At 40.9% G+C, this 16,712-nt stretch overlaps 1 protein-coding gene across 4 annotated transcripts in view; it reads left to right on the forward strand.

The window, feature by feature from the left end:
- Window positions 1-11,443, forward strand: part of LOC5568576 (serine-enriched protein) — a 36,134-nt gene extending 24,691 nt beyond the window's left edge. For 3 of the 4 annotated variants that reach the window (XM_021855836.1, XM_021855838.1, XM_021855837.1), the window contains exons 5-7: window positions 6,054-6,329; window positions 6,387-6,701; window positions 6,766-7,098. In XM_021855836.1, coding sequence (XP_021711528.1) covers window positions 6,054-6,329; window positions 6,387-6,701; window positions 6,766-6,948 — 774 coding nt within the window. In that variant the 3' untranslated portion in view covers window positions 6,949-7,098. Of the gene's footprint in view, window positions 1-6,053; window positions 6,330-6,386; window positions 6,702-6,765 lie in introns of all 4 variants that reach the window. The other variant, XM_021855839.1, reaches the window with a different exon arrangement.
- The last annotated feature ends 5,269 nt before the right edge of the window (window positions 11,444-16,712 follow it).

The following is a 16,712-nucleotide window of genomic DNA, read 5'->3' on the forward strand; positions in this document are numbered from 1 at the left end:
AATAAAAATGAACATTTAGTGCATTCAAAACTGTGGCCCTTTTTCCATGTTTGTCAAGAAAGATCAAAAGTACACAACAAAAGAAAACTAGCGATTTTCCCCAAGCCTGCCTTGATTGTTGTTGGCAAGCTGGAGTTATCTTGCAGTTCAAACAAACGTTGTTCTATATTCCGTGTGTAGTATCTCCCAGGTGACGTCATATTTTCGTGTTAAAATTTTTTGTTCATTTTATGCTGGATTGCTTTGATGGAATTCAGAGGTCGCGATTCATGTGTTTTTCAAATGTGTTTATCTTGTTGCTTGTAATGAATTTAAATGTTGGATAAGAAATACAGTCAAACCTCCATGAGTCGATATTGAAGGGACCATCGACTCATGGAAATATCGAGTCATGGAACAGCTATTCTTTGGAAAGCTGTTTGAAGGGACCATCATAGTAACCATGATTTTATGTTTTTAGTATGGTTCCATGAGTCGATATCGAGTAATGAAACATCGACTCATGGAGGGATGACTGTAATGTTATATTATATTTATGAATGACCCGGTATTATTCATTGTAATGTAAATTATTAAGTTGGAACACAATGTGAAAATGATATTGCGCGAATCCTTCAAATAAGCCCGACTTTATTGTGCTATGCTTAATAATTTATTATAAGGTCAAATACATCAAGGCAATGCATAAACTCACCTGAAAGGGTAAATCAATTCCCCTGAGAGGGTAAAGCAATTCCCCCTAGAGGGTAAAGTAATTCCCCCGAGAGGGTAAAGCAATTCCCCGGAGAGGATAAATCATTTCCCCCGAGAGGGTAAAGTAATTCCCCTGAGAGGTTAGGAATGAGGTGTAATGAATGAGGAGTTAGGAATAAAGAGTGATGAATGAGCAATAAGGAGTAAAAAGTGAGGAATGAGGAGTGAGGCGTGAAGAATGAGGAATAAGAAATGAGTGAGGAATAAGGAATTAGAAATGAGGAGTAAGGAATGAGAAGTGAGGTGTGAAGGGTGAGAAATAAGCCGAGGAGTGATGAAAAAGGAATGAGAGTGAGAAGTTGGGAATGAGAAGTGAGGAATGAGAAATGCGGAACGAGGAGTGAGGAATGAGTTGTCAAGCATGAGAAGTGAATTGTTAAGAGTGAGGAATGAGGAATAAGCAGTGAAGAATGAGAATTGAGGAGTGGGCATTTTTTTTATTATCGGACAATTTGGGCCGGAGGTTCTCCGATTTGTTTGAAATTTTCACCAGAGGTAGAGCTCGTGGATACATGACCAAAAGTGAAATTCAAAAAAATTATAGTGGCCAATTTTCCTGGAAAACTCTAGATGAATTTTCACGATTTCTGTATATACCTCAAATTTTGAAAATTCATATCTCCTGAACTATGCATCGTAGAACAAAAGTTTTTTAGTGAAATCGAAAGGAAATTTTCTCAGCAATCTATTAAAAATATGAAAAGAAAAACATTTCTCGTAAAATTTTTCACCATGGAGAAAATTGTCGGAAAAATAGCAAAAAAACAATCGTCTGTATCATGAAAAATTTTCAAAAAAATATTTTTTGTTTCGTCAATCCATACTCTAACTTTCGTCCATAGACGCCAAAGTGGTATCTTTTGCCGTTTAGGCGACAGAACTGAAAAACTGATGACCACCCGCACGCTTCCCATAGAAAAATGTGTTCTATTGTGGGCCTCATAACCGTGCGCTAACGGCGGCGGTAATTTACACGCATTGTAAGTGTAACGCAGTAAACCATCCTTTCCTTTCCAGTCAGAAGAAGCTTTTCGTCAATCGGAGCACTCTTCTTTGGTCTGTTGGGTGTTATGTATGTCTATTATTCGTAACCTTTACTATTCAGACCAACAGTCTTTAATTGAAAACGATCCTAACATTTAATAATATAGGTAATAGGAACTGACCCACAGCAAGCATGGGAAAATTCACTCACTCACCCAAAAAATCTGCTGCTATCGAACATTCAGTGATAGCTGAACCGTCCTAGCTGGAGTGTAGCATGAAAGCGTCGAAACCGATTGTGTAAAAGCGACAATCGGAAGGAACGCGAAGAGAAGTGAATACCAATACACTTGTATCTGCGAGGCACGAGTTAATGCACTTAGCATCCATTCGCGGAATGCATTGAACTGACTGAGAGGATTCCTACTCACTGAATCATTCCGTGGTGTGGACTGCCAATCAGTGAACGCTCATTAGTACTCAAACCCGAATGCCATTCGAACGGAATCAGAATGTAAACAATCATTCCTGGACAAACATTTCAAAAGGGCACATCGACATTGGTAAACATTGGCTTTGCAAGCCGCTGTTGAACCAAATTCAACTCGATTACCAATACCACTATCAGGAAGAGCTAACACCAATCTTTCTGATAGTGGGGTAGTTTGCGTGGGAGCGAGTGAGGGAAACACAATAACTGAGTGAGTGTTTCCCATGCTTGACCCTCAGTATCATATAGTTGCCAAGCAAAAAGGATATTTATGCATACATAAAATGCTATTTGTAATTTTCTTGCTTTTTCCAAATTTTGTCCAATTTATCAAATGATTAGATAATTAACTAAAAGCGCGCGAATTATCTTTCAGTTTTGTTTTCTATACAAAGTGATATATTTGATATAAATTTTGATTGTTCCTTGGAAGAATATAGTATAGTATTTGCATGTATATAATATCAATCAACTGTATAACACTCAGGGACGCTATCTATTGTTCCATTGATGGCTGCTGTGGAATATTCCACTGCCAGTCAGCGTGTAGCCTCTACAGTTGGTGCCAACCCAACAGCGCGCCAAACTGTATTAAGAAGCGTACGCGCGTAATGAATAATTATTGTATGTTTTGTCTGGCCGTATCGTGTGCCTATATGAGGCGCACCCATTGAATTTGTAAGATTGTAGTTTCTTTCGTTTCTCCACCGAGTAGGCATGCTGCCACGCAGTGGTAATAAATCTGTTAAAGTGAACTTCCCGTGCGGCTTTTATAGAGGCTGTTAGCTTTAATACTAAATAACGTTGCTGGTGAAGGGCACACAAAACACCCAACTGACCAATGGAGAGTGGTCCGATTGACGAAAAGCTTCTTCTGACTAGAGAGGAAAGGATGGTTTACTGTGTTACACTTACAATGCGTGTAAATTACCGCCGCCTTTAGCGCACGGTTATGAGGCCCACAATAGAACACATTTTTCTATGGGAAGCGTGCGGGTGATCATCAGTTTTTCAGTTCTGTCGCCTAAACGGTAAAAGATACCACTTTGGCGTCTATGGACGAAAGTTAGAGTATGGATTGACGAAACAAAAAATATTTTTTTGAAAATTTTTCATGATACAGACAATAGTTTTTTTTGCTATTTTTCCGACAATTTTCTCCATGGTGAAAAATTTTCCGAGAAATGTTTTTCTTTTCATATTTTTAATAGATTGCTGCGAAAATTTCCTTTCGATTTCACTAAAAAACTTTTGTTCTACGATGCATAGTTCAGGAGATATGAATTTTCAAAGTATGAGGTATATAGAGAAATCGTGAAAATTCATCTAGAGTTTTCCAGGAAAATTGGCCACTATAATTTTTTTGAATTTCACTTTTGGTCATGTATCCACGAGCTCTACCTCTGGTGAAAATTTCATACAAATCGGAGAACCTCCGGCCCAAACCTGTGCGATAATTTAAAAAAATGCCCGAGTGAGTGTGAAGAGTGAGAAACGAAGAATGAGGAGGAATGAAGAGCGAGGAATGAGTAGTAAAGCATAAGGAGTGAGAAGTGAGGAATGAGGTGTGAGTAATGAAGATTGAGGAGTGAGGTGTGAACATTGATGAGTGAGGAATAAAGAATAACGAATGAGGCGTGAGAAATGAGGTATGAAGAGTTGGGAGTGAGGAATGAGGATTAACGATTAAAGAATGAGGAGTGAGGAGCGAAGAACGAGGAATGAGGAATGAAGAGTGAGAAGTGAGGAATGAGAAATGAGGAGTGAGGTTTGAAGAATGAGGAGTACATAATGAAGAGTTAGAGATAAGGAATGAGAAATGAGGAATGAGGAGTGAAACAAGAGTAATGAGTAATAAGGAGTGAGGAGTAAGGAATGAGACATGAGGAATGAGGAGTAAAAATGGACAATGAGAAGTGAAGTGTGAGGAACGAGGAGTAAGAAATAAGGAATGAGAAATGGGAGATGAAGAATGAGAAATTAGAAATGAGGATTGAGAAATGAGAGATGAATAATGAGGAGTGAGGAATGAGGGATGAGGAGTGAGGAATGAGGAACAAGGAATAAGGAGTGATGAGTGAGGAGTGAAGAATGAGGATTGAGAGATAAGGAGTGAGGAATGAGGGGTGAGGTGTGAGAAGTGAGAAGTGAGGAATAGGGAGTGACGAGTGAGAAATGAGGTTTAAGGAATGAGGAATGAGGAGTGAGTAAGATGGTGTGAGGAATGAAGAATTAGGAATCATATGTGAAGAATGAGAAGGGAGGAATGAGGGATAACGAATGAGGTGTAAGGAGTGAGGAGTTAGCAATAAGGAATAATGGGTAAGGAATTAGTAATGAGGAGTGAGGAATGAGGAACGAGAAATGAAAAGTAAGACGTTAGAAATGAGAAGTGAGGAATGAAAATTTAGGATTGAGGGATGAGGAATTAGGAGTGAAGAGTGAGGAATGAAAAATGAGGAATTAGAAGTGAGAAGTGTGAAATGAAGAGTGAGGAATAAGGAATGAGGTGTGAAGCAAAGGAATGAGACGCGAGAAGTGAGGATTGAGAAGTGAAAAGTGAGGATGGAGGAATGAGAAATGATGAGTAAGAATTGAGGGGTAAGGAATGAAGAATTAAAATTGAGAAATGAGTGGTGAGAAGTGAAGAAAGTGTGAAAAATATCACTCCTTAGTAGTAAGAGATGATGAATGAGGATTAAGGAGTGAGACATGAGGAGTGAAGAATGAGGAGTGAGGAGTGAAGATTAAGGAATGAGGAGTGAGAAATGAGAAGTGTGCAATGAGAAATGATGATTATTAGACATAAGAAGTGAGGAGAGAAAAATGAGGACTAAGGAGTTAGGAGTGAGGAATTAGGAATGGGGAGTGGGAAGTGAAGAATAAAGAGTGATGAGTAAGAAATGAAGAGTAAGGAATGATAAATGAGGAAAGAATAGTGAGGAATGAGGAATGAGGAATGATGATGATGAAGTTGTAATTTTATCACATTTTATCACATTTTTTGAAATACATGTATCTTATCTTTAATATGAAAAAACTCAAAGACAACATGTAATGAATGAAAGATAATATGAATTTAATTTTTAATTGAAAGATAAGGCTTGTGGTTGACTAATTTTGGTCAAATATCAGTTGATAATACACAATTATAACATGTGTGTTGCTGGGGTAACTTGGAAGGTGTCAGTTGCAACTCGGAATTCTATTTTCTAGATGAGGTAGAGCCAAATTCAGCTGATTCATTAGATTAACTGTATGCGTTAAACTAGTTAAGTTTTGTACAAAATCTGTTAAGCTTATACTTTGAAAATTGTTTCCTACGTGACTGGCTAACAAACAACGGTTAGTACTGGTGGAAAATGTGTTCAAATTGAACGACCAACCTGTTCGAGTTTGCACCTCCTAGGTTTCGTCTATGTCTCTGCATGGTATTAATGTTGCACAGTGAAAAATAATATTTTAAGAATCGTTCGTTTCGTAATCAGAATGCATTGTTCATGTGATAACTATTTTGATTTGTTTATGGGATGGTTGAACACAATATTTAGTGTAAGTTTGTGTTTTATGTACAGCTTTTTATCTCAACCTAACTTTCAAACGATTTCGTCGCTTTCTGCTGCTTCATCTGTACCTTCATCTTTCAGACACCCGCAAATGCTACTGCAAACTGCAAAGAACATTTTTCTTTACTCAGCAGAAGGTTATTTCGGCTATACAGTTACCTACTGATAATGCACCACTATCTTTTCTCGAAACACATCTAATAATCCTTAACTGTTCGAACTTAGCGAATGTTCTTTAACTTCCTTCACGTTTTTGGCAGCCACCGGGACAACAGCATCAGACACTGATCATCGAGGAATTCGAACCGGATGTGTTTCGTCAGCTGATCGAATATATCCATACCGGATGTGTAACATTGCAGCCTCGTACCCTTCTGGGTGTGATGAATGCTGCCGACTACTATGGACTGGAGGAACTTCGGAGAGCTTGCGGGGGATTTGTTCAGTGCTGCATCAATGTCGACACGGTTTGCGCACTGCTGGCTTCGGCCGAAAGATACATCCAATACAAGTGCACCAAGAGTTTGGTGCAAAAGGTGAGTGTTAAGGAGGTTGGTTTTATGCGATTAAGAGACACTTGATTTGTTTTGTAGGTTTTGGAGTTCGTAGACGAACATGGGAACGAAGTATTGAACTTGGGCAGCTTCACACTGCTACCGCAGCACGTGGTACGCTTGATTCTGGCGCGAGAGGAACTTCGTGCAGATGAGTTTACCAAGTTTCAAGCTGCATTGATGTGGAGTAAGAAGTATTGCGATTCTAATCAGAACACACCTCTTAAGGAGGTCATTGGAAACTTCTTGGAGTACATCCAGTTTCATAAGATTCCGGCTAATGTGCTGATGCGAGAAGTTCACCCGTTGGGAATCGTGCCATATTCGATCATTATGAATGCGTTGGCGTTCCAGGTGGGTGAATGAACTTAGTTTACTGCTGGGGTTCCTGTTTCTCAGTTGTCGGATTTTGTTGCAGGCAGACCCAACAAGTGTGGACCCCGGAAAGCTCTCCCCCAACTCCAGTCGAGTAAGGAGGGCACGTCAGTCTCATGGTCGTTCGATGTCCGTACAAAGTTCGTTGGACCCGTACGGTTCCAACACTACGCTTAGTTCTAGTGGCAGCAGTGATCCAGCTAGTGGACCACCTCATAGCAACTAACAAAGGCTAAACGGCCCCTCCTCTCCAACTCATCCGGAATCATCCAGATCCCACCATTCAAAATCTCTCCCAAAGATACGCAAAGCAAAGTCCCAGAGTTTCCGAACTCGACGCAGTCCATCGGAGCGCAAAGGTCACGGATCACCCTCTCCGTGGAATTTCAACATTGAACAACGCAAGAGTCCCGTAAACAGTTTGCAACAACAGATTCAGCAGCACGTCCCTAGATCACCTGGCAGTGCTTCGGCTCACCTTGAGCATCGAAGTTCGATCAGTTCGCAAAAAAGTCCTGCACTATCTAGACAAGGTACCTTGCGATCCTCACATCGCCGGAAGAGCAGTTTAGGTGCGTCTCTGAATCTCAACCAGGGACGTCGTAGTCCCAATAGTATGCTGAACGACCGTAGTCCTCAAGGACGTAAAAGCCCTAATTTACTCATTACTGACCAAATGTACACACAAAGCTTCCAGGTTCATCTGGACCGCAAGTCTCCAACTGCCATGTCCTTCTCTGGTCGACGCAGTCCATCGGGTCTACGAAGTCCGTCCGGATTACGCAGTCCATCGGGATTGTGCAGCCCTTCCGGCTTACGTAGCCCGTCAGGACTTCGAAGTCCATCAGGTCTCCGCAGTCCTTCCGGACGTCGTAGTCCTCTAGGTTTCAATCTACAATCCGAATATTCTAACATGCTGCAGGGACAGTCAGATAGATTTAGTCCGAACTCCCTCAGCAGTCACTCAGCTCAGGATCGTCGAAGCCCCACCACGCACATCCCATCCGCGGAGCGTAGCCGAAGCCCAATCGGGTTTCAGTCCCGATACGGTGGAAGTTTCTACGGGGATCGCTCGGCACGTACAAGCCCAACAGCTCTTTCCAGCATCCCTCCGATCACCATCTCGAATCCATCGGAAACCTACGAGATCGTACAAAAGTCGATGGAATCGGAGCGTAGTCCGCTGAAACCGGACGCTCCCGCAATACCATTGTCTACCTCTTCCCAAAAGCTAGCTGGAGCCACGACTCCCGGATCGGCCAGTTCTAGCACAACTGTTCCGGAGAAGAAAGAAAAGACGAGCGTCATGAAGGAAATCCTGGCGTTCGTGCGGAAACCTTCGAAGAAGGTTACCACCAGGACGAGCAAGTTCGCGGCTGCCTTTTCCCGTGCCGATTCCAACACTGGAGCTCCTCTGTTGCGTCAGAGTACCTTCTCCAGCATTCAGAACTCGTCGAGTTGCGCCGGCCGCAACGCCATCACGAAGCAGATGTCGGAGATTGGATTTGAGCCGATCATGACTTCACTGAAACTGAAAGGCGTCAGTTCAAAGATCTCGCTGAAATCACTGAGGAAGTTCAGCAGCGACAAGAAGGACAAGAAGTCCAGCGGTGATGAGATCAGTGACGTTGAGAGTAGCGACGGAGGTAAGATAACCAGCGAAGTGGGAAATATGGCAGAAGTTCCATTCGAGCTGGATAACGTGAAGTTTGAAAAGGTTGGCGAATCGTATATCAAGCATGATCAGATAAAAGAGGAAGAGAGTCCTCGTGGATCGCAAGAGAGTGAAGAAGCTGATGATGAAAGGTTGAAGATAACAGCGGTTAGCGAGATTAAAAAATCTTTGGAAGCTCTGTTCACGAGACAGGAGCCGATTGATGAAGCAGCCGAAGATCAGCGGAAGGATTCTGAGGCAATCCAGTGCCCGACGTTTGAGATCGAGCCACCGTCAAGACGGGCATCGTTTGATCCTCCTCGTTCGCCTTATCTGGAGAATTTGAGAAGCTTGAGTGATACCGACCACGAGGGAACACACCACAGCCGGCTGGATTCCGGAGGTGACAGTTTCGAACTGATTGATACGACTGATCGACGTGGAGAGAGTAGCGTAAGTGATCGTCACTCATCCATGGATACCAGTTTCGACATCAGTCGCTATCAGAGCACTAGCTATGAAGACCAGAACTCAAGCTTCGAGCTGGTGGAATTGGATAACTCTCAGCGTACGTCTGCGAGAGATGATAAGATCTCGCCGTTCGACATAAGAAAATCCTCGATTGAGCTTGTTGACGCGGAGACATTCCAGCGATCGTATCCGGAAGGTCGAAAGTCATCACTAGAGACCCATTTTGACCTGGCTGAGGGATATCAACCGACAAGTCCACGAAGTGCTTTCACGGTCATTCCAAAAGCCCGTAAGCAAATCTCTGAACCAGGTAGAAATCGTGACCACAAAGTGTGCATGAAAACGCACTACTCCGCTCCACATCGTGCCAAATCGCCTCTCTCCAATCAGACATCATCCAATTACAGTTCCAGGGACAGTTATGACTCGATTTTCGAATCAATGCCACACTATGAGGTGCGGAGTCCGTTCTCGGATCGGGACTCGAAACAGCACTTCCCACTGCCCCGCAAGTCCTCCAACGAATCCTCATCGCGCTTCCTCTGTACCGATAAACGTTGTGCCTCAATCTTTGAACCTCGTCCGGCTCGTCTTTCCTCGACGCATTTGGATACGTCCAGCGGAAGTGAGTTCGAGCCTCCGTCTCCTCGCCGGGCAGCCAGCGCTTCGCCCAAACACACCTTCACCTTCCGGATCGTGCTGAAGAAGGTGGACAGTTCACCGGATGCCATCTGCCCGTCGGCCGAAAGGCGAAATACACGGGAAAAGCTGGAGAAGAGCAAGCGACGCGACAGCCGCCGCAAGAAGCTACTGGAAATTGGAAAGAGTTTCTAAGCAGGCGGTGCGCACGGGTAAACGAGAAATGTGCATTCGATCAAAGCAAGCGCGGTTCTGAATTTGAAACAGATCGCGTTGCCATATGTGGCAATGACACTTTAAGAAATGTTTTCTAGAATTTAAAGTATTTATATTTCATAAATAATATATGTGTGTGTTTCCAGACCATTATTTGACTAATGTGTTCCTTGAATTCCTGAGTATTGTTAGTCAAGCGATAGAAGTAAACTGGAAAAGCAAATAACTGGAATAGGAGCTCGTTTTTATGAAAAATCAGCTATTTCCAGCTTGCTCGCAGGAAAGAATAAAATAATCAGTCATCCGTTTAAACAAAGACTCATTCGAATAATTCAATCAAATGTTTATCATTAACAAACTTCTGAGATTTTACCTCAATCCGAACGTTTTGAGCACATACACAAATTTCCAATAAAATGAAGATTTAACGATTAATACAGTGACCGAATAAATATTCTTTAAATTTTGACGTACAGCAACAGAGATTTTGAAGTTACTCAAGCACTTATAATATACACCCAAGTTCAGAATACAAAACATACGAAATGGAAAAGTGTTCAAATCATTCCACTCAATACCGGTAAGAAAAATGGTAACATAAATTGACTGTTGTAATAAGACCAGGCACAAACTGCGGCAAACTTGTTATTTTTTTTTTTCGTAATCACTGATTAGCAACAGAAACAAAGCAGGCTGTCCGTTTAGGTAGAAAGAAATGGTTGAATTTGTGAGATTCTAAATCAATTGTTGTGTAGCAGAAATAGTGAACCGAGGATTCAATCTTTACTAAAGGACATTGAAGTTAGGTTGGAGTTGTTTCTTCACAGTAGGCTACAGGATGGTGCACTACATGAATAGTTTCTGTTTGGGATTTTGTTTCTATCCTAGGGAGAAACTGCAAGGGATCAATTACTGAAAGCAAGCTTTCAATAGAATCACTAACAATCAAAGCAAGCAAATTTTTCACACAATAAAACAGAAACAAAATCAAATCACTATCAATCAAAAACTGTTTACACTCTTATTTCGATTCGTTTTGAATGTGCGCATGCGCGTCATTCTGGCGAACAATAAGCTGGACAAAGGGGCCGTATCGAGAAAATAGCTAGCTACAAATAAGAGCCATCGCAGAAGATAAAATTAACATGCCAAACTTGCACATCCGTACCCTTCAAATCTCTACATATTCAGGCTAGGGAGCATAATTTTCATAATCAACAATGCACTGCATAAAAAAGATGTTTGTTTTCAATGTCTATCGATAATCTGAGTAAACATATTGCCACTCTATCTGTTGCCATAACAACGCATCCCTCTAACCCAAATGTAAAACACAATATCAAACTAGCAAAACTGCAAGGCCTTCTCCGATCGAATCCATTTGTGCCAAAAAAAAGAGTACATTACCATAGCTAAATACCTACTTTGATAAATGTTCCGTTATCACACCATAATCCAAGAAAGAATATCAATGTCCTTGAACACAGCAAGCCGTCGGGAGTATATATCAAATGGGAATGTTTTGACACAAATTATGAAACGAAATTTATTGTTGTTAAATCAAAGTCGAACCCTATTTACACAGAGCAAATTAAAAATCATACGGGAAGGAGTGCGACCACGCAAAGCAAAAAAAATCCTCGAATGTCCAACATTTGACTAGGATCAATCCTTACAAATCACAACTAACCATGCATTATGCCGCAAATCACATCATAGGTGTTGACCTAACAAAAAAAAAGAGAATTAAACAATGATTCAACCCTAACGGAGAGATTCTGACAATGGTGAGAGATGAGCATCTAGTAATTGAACTATTATAAACGGTGAAATTATTATTCCACTTAAAAATTTACACGCATCCATTATTCGGTGTATGTTGATTAAAAAAAATACCTTACAAGAAACAGTTTTGCTAATTTTTTATTGAGAAAATCCCTACTCTTTATAGATTTTTTATATTTTATTATGTTACCATGACTACGACCACCAAACATGAATCGTAGTAGCCATGCCGTAAAACTGTGAAAAGGTTTGAATTTATTCTTGTTTTACCTTCCGGATAAATAAGACGTTAAAATATCGAGCTCTTTTAATTCCTCAAAAATATGTGACTGGATTAATATGGGAGTCGACGAGACATCTGGAATACGCATGTTTGCTTTGATCGACAATGAATACAGACGAGTCACATGAATCTGCTCGATTTACAAAATAGGCCCCTTACTGTGCTTTTTGTCACGAAAGGCTCACTCCTCAGTCCGCAAGAGCAAATGGCCTGCCAAATGAGATATTTGAAGGTGAACTTCGACATTTTCTTCTTCTTAAATTTCTCGTCCACATCGAACTTGCTCTTGCCAGTGAAAAACTCCAGCCCCAGAATTGCAATCGGCTTTTATATACGTTTCGTCGTCCATCACACAGCAGCCATATTTTGTCAGCATCTTCTGGTAGAGCTTCCGTGCCCGAGTTTTAGCCGTCGATTGTTGCCGCTCATCACGGTTTTGGAAGTTCTGTACCTTGTATGTATGTAGTCCAGCTCTCTTTGCATTCTGGACGTAGCTCTGCGACATGCCGATCTTTTTAGCCAAATCACGGCTTGAGACGTTGGGATTTGCTTCAATCATCCGCTTTACCTTCCCATACGTCTTTTTGTTCTCCGGTTTCGGTTTTCTTCTAGCTCCTTTGCCGTGGTCCAACGTCAACCGCTCCTGGAACCGCTTCAACACTCTGGAGACGGTTGAATGGTGAATGATCAACATTTTTCCCATCTGCCGGTGCGACAGGTCAGGAAATTCCAGGTGTTTGGAAAGAATTTGTTCTCTCTACTCGCGTTGGTTCACCTTCATTTTCGATGAATCGAAAAACACGACTTCAAGTTTGACAGCATGTAAACAATACACATCAATGAGAAAGTGTGCATAATTTGGTTGATTTTTACCCAATGGTAGAAAAGTTATGCCCTGTTGAATGTGTCGCAATAATTTCGTGTTCGCCCTTTAAGGCTCTTGCAGATGAAATAAGAACCTCCATGTCCCTTGCAGTTGCCCGCACATAAGGTAATAGAGCAAAATCTAGAATACCGTGAAACACCCACCGTGGCTTGTTCCGATTCAATTGATTGGCTCAGGGAGTCAAACCAGCACCCGGGGCGTTCCATCGTTTTATCCGCGGCGTGGAGGTTCTTCTCGACGACATTTTGGTGCACAGCAAGACGCTCGAACACAACCGTATTCTGCACATGCTATTTTGACGGCTGTGTGAGTATGGTTTCCATCTGCGGGTGGAAAAATGCCGATTCTATCAAGACGAGCTCAAATATCTTGGTCACATCATCAGAGGTATCCAACAGGATCCAGTCAAAAATGCTGCAATATCCAAAATGCCGGCACCAACTGACGTTTCAACGTTGCGCTCATTCCTGGGTGCAGTCAACGTCGTTTGTGAGATGTACCAGCTTCGTCATCCGTTAGACAAACTGCTCAAAAAGGACACCATATTCGTCTGAAGTCAGGATTGTCAGCACGCACTCCTAAACATCAAGCGCGTGCTGTAATCAGATCTTTTGCTCATTCACTTCAACCCAGAGCATGACATCATCGTGGCGGGAGCCGCTTCACGATCGGAAGAAGCAGAACTACAGCCAGATCGAAAGGGAAGCACTGGCACTGGTGATTGCTTGCACGAAGTTTCATCGCATGTTGTGGGGCCGCCGTTTCACACTGCAAACGGACCATCAACCTTTGGTTCCAAGAAAGGCATTTCTGTCCATTCCGCAAATCGAATTTGGCGATGGGCGTTAACGCTTTTGGGATATGACTTCAACATCGAGTATGCGCCGACGTGCTGACCCGTTTGATCAGCAATCACCAGAAGCCTGACGAAGAAGCAATCGTCGCAGCGGTACAGGTTAAAGTAGATGTCATTTCCTCCTTCGACGACAATTTCCAACACTTGCCCGTCACCTACGAAATGCTGAAGATAGCCACCCGGAAGGATACCGTGCTGCAGAAGGTAATTACGTTCATTCAAGACACCTGGCCGGCACGCTGTGAGTAGGGTTGTCGCAAATTAATCGATTATTTCGATTAATCGATTAATCGTCTTACTTATCGATTAATTTTTCATCGATACCTGGCTCATTCAATAATCGAGATAATCGATTAACTGACGTCGATTATTTATCGATTTTTCCCAAAAAAAAAAGTCCAATTCAAACTACGGCGATGTTTTCCTGTAAAACACTGTGTTGTGTACAATCATAAAACAACTAATTTGCTCATAGATCTCGCAGTCATTCATTATAATGTTTTCTATGCATTAACCCAGTTGTCGTTTTTCAAGATCATCGGTGCGAGATTTTTTTTTCGATAAACACGGCCGTGAATGGCAAGTCAGTCCCATCTGCATCTTTGTCAAATTTGAGTTTATACAAGTTTTCAACATACAGGGGATAGGCAAAATGATTGAGATAGGCAAAATTTTGCCTATATTCAAATGCTTATAACTTTATGAAAAATTGATGAAATTCGATGCATCTGGATGCAGTCGAAGGCAAATTTAGTTTAGTTTCAGGAACTTGCTTGGCCATGGATATTGGCCAATGGCCACCGGAGATATTCTGGATTTTCCGAGGCCATGTCTAAATGTCATTTTTTCTATCGCTTGTATTTTTGTGCGGTGTGAAGTTGTATAGATGTTTACAATTTTCCTAGAAACTAGAACTAGGGTTTCAATGCTAGTAATGGACCCCCTAGTAGCTGAAATTCATTCTCGATGCTTTTCCGCAATGATATCTCAGACTGATATACGTTTTGTAGAGTCTAACAACAAGTTCAATGTCTTTACTTCATAGTACGCCTATGAAACACACAAAATCATTCGATTTTTCCAGCGAAATATACATTTGGAAAACTGTTGTCCGAATGCCTATTATGGACCCTCCCGGGGTCCATAATAGGAATGTTTACAAATTTAACGTTTCCTATTATGCACCCTCCATTTGACTCCCACGTAATCCGGCTCGCTGCCGACGTGCCTATTATGGACCCTCTTGTGTGGTTTCTTTCACAAAACTGTTCAAATATCTGTATTTATGCGTCTCAAACCAAATATTTTGTCTGTAACTGCAGACTATCAATGCGATCGTAGTTCCCCCGGTGGATTTTCATAGGAATAAGGTTGCTTTGAGTGTTAATTTTATGTTTTTCTGTAGGGGGTCCATAATACGCAAAGGATCCATAACCGGCATCGACTCCCTAAAAGGAAGTTGAATACCGGCAGAAGCATTAAGATTCGTTGAAAATCTTCAGAAATATAAGCCTTTCCGTAAATCTGGTCCGGGAAATATGGTCAGACATGAAAGTATTATCAATCATGTAAATATTATTCGGAGTTATATATAGATGCACTGACCACTCTATAGTAGGTTCCAGGTGCCCTAAGGGATGCTATATATATATATATATATATATATATATATATATATACATATATATATATATATATATATATATATATATACAGTTAACTCTCCCTTACTCGATATTCCGTATCTCGATATCGAGTTAGAGAACCATAGTAAAAGTTGGTTTTCATGGATACCTTGATGGTCCCTTGGATCGCAATTGCACTGGTTTTGTGTTCTGTAACTCGATACCTCCCTAACTCGATGGTCCCTTCAATATCGAGTAAGGGAGAATTAACTGTATATACATATATATATATATATATACACTAACGAGACTGCATAATTTGTTCGGCAATACAAAAAATAAACGGTGTTTTGTTCATCCTAATATATATCTCAAAAAGGTATTAGAATGATAAGGTATCATGCACACACAGTTACGGATCACCCACAGTGACGGATCACTTTGGCGTTCAACATCGGATAACTCGCTCAAAACATAAAAGTTGACGTGAAACATTTTTTTCCCATGTTATACTATTTGTCTTCTACCATTTGTAGTGTTAAGCACAAAATTCAACCGCTAAATAGCGGTGTATTTGACAAATGTTTAGTTGGTACCACACAGCTATCATTATATGTTCGTTTTCTGTAAGAAGTGCCGTCAGCATTCATAAGCTCCTACAGCTGTGCACAGGTGGTAAAATTCAAATGTTATAGCATAAAACATACTCATTCGTTTCGATTGAGTATGAATTCATCTTTGGAAAACATTTTTCTCGATTGTTGATTCTAAATATCTAATATTAGCACTTCTAACTAGTGATCCATAATATGGATCACGAAATGATTGTTTACCACGGTTATGGATCACTTCCAAAGAATCTAGATTTCTGCCATTTTAAGCATTGGATTCGACATTTTCAGACAATAGCACTAAGGATAAAACTAATAAAACATCAAGGTTTGTAAATTTCATTTTTTAGCCGACAAAAAAGAGTGAAAAACTTGGTGTGGAGCGAAAACAGTTCATGTCTCAGTTATTACAATGCAGCATCACAAACAAAAGGCATTTTACCCTTGTTTCCAGCTCGAACACTGCTATTTTTTGCAGTAATATATGACGCATTGTTAACTTTCGTCAAAACATGCTATACATATGCATTGAGTTGAAAATCTCTTGATTTTGCGCACTAATCCGTAATATGTCACAATTTGATCCGTAATATGAACGTTGATCCATAATATGGTTTTCAGAAACCGATACAATTTTTAATTTTTATGCAATCCTATGTAAATATTATACTCAAAATAGTTTACTAACCGAAGTTCCAATTTGAAACGATTCGATTCGTGCTATTGAATAACCATTTTACGTTTTCCATGTTGTTTTATTGAATTTTATAGGTTGGACTCCACACTATTTGATCCATAACTGTGGGGTCATGGTAATTGTAAAAGTTTCATTTATATCCAAACTTGTTCCAATCTCTTGAACTTTTTTTAATATTCGTTTTGATGGATGGATGGGACTCACTTGCGATTCACAGCAGTATATTGTCTATCAATTAATTGGCCATGGGTCATTATGTCATTGCCT

The sequence above is a fragment of the Aedes aegypti genome, chromosome 3, assembly GCF_002204515.2.
Source record: "Aedes aegypti strain LVP_AGWG chromosome 3, AaegL5.0 Primary Assembly, whole genome shotgun sequence".
NCBI lineage: Eukaryota > Metazoa > Arthropoda > Insecta > Diptera > Culicidae > Aedes > Aedes aegypti.